The sequence below is a fragment of the Marmota flaviventris genome, chromosome 3 (assembly GCF_047511675.1).
Source record: "Marmota flaviventris isolate mMarFla1 chromosome 3, mMarFla1.hap1, whole genome shotgun sequence".
NCBI lineage: Eukaryota > Metazoa > Chordata > Mammalia > Rodentia > Sciuridae > Marmota > Marmota flaviventris.
The window spans coordinates 137,294,421-137,298,302 of NC_092500.1; the positions used below are offsets into that span (position 1 = coordinate 137,294,421).

Genomic DNA, 3,882 nt, shown 5'->3' on the forward strand with positions numbered 1-3,882 from the left:
ACATTAAGGAAAGAACTGTTGGGTTGTTGGCTAATGGTGTCCACCACAGTTGTCTCTACATCTTTTCTGCACTTTCTCATCTCTGATTCTTCAACCCACTTCAATCTGACATCTTTCCCCTTTGTTCTTGAAGTCACCATCGATCTTTCTTTTCCTTCCAATTTTAGTTTTTAATGAACTTATAAACAAAAAAGCTCCCATTTCAAAATTTTAAAAAACTCAAGATCATATAGGAATTTACAATGATTATTTATCTAAGCAACATACATAAATGTTCAGTTGTAAGATGTGAACTAAATTTCTGTGACAAATATGCTTTTTTTTAAATAGCAAGAGCATTATAGAGTTAATGCAGAGACCTAAGGATAATCTAGTAGTCACTAAGTCTTTACTTTAGATGCTGTTATTTCTAGCACAGTAAGCTGGCATAATCAAACACTGGAATCTCTGGTTGCTACATATAAAGAATGTGTTAAGTGAACAACTTGCAAATCCCAGGGGTGGAAAAACCCTAAGAATACACAATTGTGGGCATTTTTAACCATCACAACTGTGGCTGAAGACTGTTCATGCTGTTCTTCTGAAATGAGATCTCAAAGCAGTGCAGCACAAAATGAAAGGTTTTAACAAACAAACAAAAAAAGTACATGCACAATTTCTCCACCAATTTGAGTGTCAACCATTTAGTTAACTTTTCCACTTAAAAAATGCAATAGCAAACCAGACACCATTTCACTGTTAATATTCACAATTACAGTGGCTAAACTCATGATACAGCATCAACAATGCTTCCCAGAGCCAGTTTATACTGAAATTAAGTTCTTTACTTACACCAAGTAAATGGTGGTCCACAACCACTGGCTAGTTTACATATGAACTAAAATTTCTAGATTTGGGGAGAAACAAATGCTGCTTCAATCATCTGCTCTGCTTCTTCTGTTCTTCAATTAATGCTTAGAAACCTTTCATGTTACTCTTGGTTTTGTTGGTTTGCTTGCCTGTGGGGGATTGCACTGGCTGACCCTGCCCACTGGAAAAGGCTGCCTGGTATGCTTTCTGCTTTAACTTCTTCGTCCAATCAAATATGTAGTCATAATGGTAGTTCAGAGTCCTGAAAAGGATGCGGAATAGCTCCTTCAGATACTTGTAATCTGGGACTTCCTCAAAGGGCAGCCTACGACAATAGTTTAAGTATATAGCAAATTCTGCAGGAAACCCCTTACATAAAACTTCAACAGAAGTGGACCTCTTCTTTTCACTGATCTTTTCATATATTTGTTTCTTTGTTGCAGCATTTAGTCCTTGCCATGGCAGATGGGTTCTATTAAAATACATCAAAACATATCCTAATGATTCCATGTCATCTCGGCGACTCTGCTCAATACCAAGATGTGCATTGATGCTAGCATATCGGGCAGTGCCAGTGAGGGGTTTACCTTCCACATATGGTATGTGTTGCTTTGTCTTGTCGTTTCTGTACCTTTTGGCCAAACCAAAATCAATAAGGAATAACGTATTACGGTCATTCCCGATACCCACTAGTAAGTTATCTGGCTTAATGTCTCTGTGTATAAAATTCTTTGAATGCACATATTCAATTCTACTAATCATCTGGTCAGCTAACACAAGTACAGTTTTCATTGTGAAACTTCTTGAGCAGAAATTGAAGAGATCTTCAAGGCTGGGTCCCAGAAGATCCATGACTAACACATTATAGCCTTTTTCCTCACCGTACCACCAGATGTGGGGGACGCCAACCCCACCTTCAAGAATCTTATAGATTTGGCTTTCGATTACCAACTTGGAAAACTTGGCCTTCTGAGATTCTACCTTCACTGCCACTTCCTGTCCGGTGTTGATGTTAAACGCCAGATAAATGTCCCCGAAGGTGCCATACCCTATCTTCTGTACCAGTTTATATTTCCCTCCGACAACGACTTCGGCCTTGGAGCCAGTGCTGCTCGCCTTCCGGACAGACGAACATGGAGACTGGATCCAAGTCCTGAGGGGAGGACAAAGGCGTCGGGGGCTCTTCCACCAGGCAAGGTTGCGGAGGAGGACAGCAGACAGTGGGAAACTAAGGCCTTTTCAGGCGTTTCCGGGCCTAGAGTCAGCCCAGGGAACCCCAATCACGGACACGCAGTTAGGTTTCTTTTAGGCAGGCCGCAGTCTGTGAGTGGTTCTCGCGGTTACTTAGGTCACTTGTTTCTCAGCGGCCACCCCAGCCTCGCTTTCATGGCGTGTCCCGGGCTGAAAAGGGGGCGTGGTGAGTTAGGGCAGCTATACAGTTGCCACCACTGCCGCTGGGTCCGGCCAGGGGAGAGCCCTGTCACTCCTCCGACGCCGCCATCTTGTTTCTCCAGCGCCAGCCAACACAAAACGCCCTCAGACCCGGAAGCCGCTTCTTCACGTCGCAGAGCATGCTGGGAAAGGGATCTAGGGCTCTAGCCTGGAAGGGTCGACCCTGAGAAGAGGGCGGAGCCAGATCTTGGAGAGTTGCACGTAGCCCATGCTCCTTGCGTCATTGCATAGACATGCAGCAGCCTCACCATTAATTTCAATTTGCCAAATCCTAATCTACAATTTTTAGTCCTCATCTTATACCTCCCAAATGACGTGATTACTCACTGATTCTAGAAATACTCTTTGTACCATAGGATGCAAAACTTTACTGGTTTTCTTCTTCACTGGTGTCTCCCTCCCTCTTGTTACATGACTTGTCCTCTTTTATCTGACCTAATGTGACTCAGAACTTTCATGTTTTCTTTCCTGCCACCTATATGCCAAAAACGCCGAAATTATAGCTCTAGCCCAAATTTCCAGACCTGTATGTGCCTTACTTGACAGGTTTGCTTGATCATCTCACTAACATCACAAAATTAACATTTCTAAAACTGAACTTTTCAGTTTCTTTCAAAGCTTTTTCATCTCTAGCATCAAATTATTTCAATAAATGATACACACACACTTCTTAAGCCAAAAATCTGGGCACATCTTCACATATCTCTCTTATTCCCACTTTTAATGACCAAAGCCCACTGATCTTACCTTCAAAATACCCTGTTACTCTCCATTTCACTGCTAACATCCCCACTGTTGCAGTTCTTTCACCTAGACCGAATGCAATGGTCTCCTGATAATGTCTGTTTTCTTTTACTCTTAGCTCATTCCAATGCATTGTCTGTAGAGCAGCAGCCAATGTGGTCTTTTGAAGATATATTTGTTTTTATTTTTATGTGGTGCTGGGATCAAATCCAGTGCCTCACTCAGGCTAGGCAAGCGCTCTAACACTGAGCCACAACCCCAGCCCTCTTTAAAGATACAGATGAAATGGTGTCAATACCCAGCAAAAATCATCCTGTGACCTTCCTTTGCATCAAACATCTCTGTGACGCTAGGGCCTGCGGGATGTGTCCACTTCAACCTCTTCCATCTCCTCTCATGCTACATTTGCCCTCACTAATTACTTATGTCATCTTGGCACTTTTTTCTTTCTTTCTTTTTTTTTTTTTATTTGAGTTTCTTTATTGTATCACACTCTCCCAACTGCAAGAACTTTGTCATGCCATTCCCTGGAAAGCTATCTATACACATCCTACCTTCCACAAACAAACAGCTCTCTTTGCCAAACTCCTACTCCTGCTTCAGAAAGGCCTTTTCTGTCTTATTCTTGATTTTAATCTTATTAGAATACATCAATTGATCTCTGTCAATTATATTAAATTATAATTTATTTTTATTGGCATATTATAATTACACATAATTGTGAGATTCATTATGCCATATTTGTACTTACATGCAACACAATTTCATCAATCTTATTTCCAGTACTTTTCTTTTTTCTTTTCTTCTTCCTCCCTCTGATCTGCTTGCTCTACTGTA

General features: G+C 41.4%; 1 protein-coding gene across 1 annotated transcript; it reads right to left on the reverse strand.

Moving 5' to 3' along the window:
- Nucleotides 1-867: 867 nt before the first annotated feature.
- LOC114107300 (casein kinase I-like) lies at nucleotides 868-3,564 on the reverse strand. The gene is made up of 2 exons (XM_027954714.3): nucleotides 3,557-3,564; nucleotides 868-1,960 (listed from the first exon to the last, which is right to left on the reverse strand). Exons 1-2 carry the CDS (start codon nucleotides 3,562-3,564, stop codon nucleotides 955-957), a joined length of 1,014 nt encoding a protein of 337 aa, XP_027810515.2. The 3' UTR covers nucleotides 868-954.
- Between the last annotated feature and the right edge of the window lie 318 nt (nucleotides 3,565-3,882).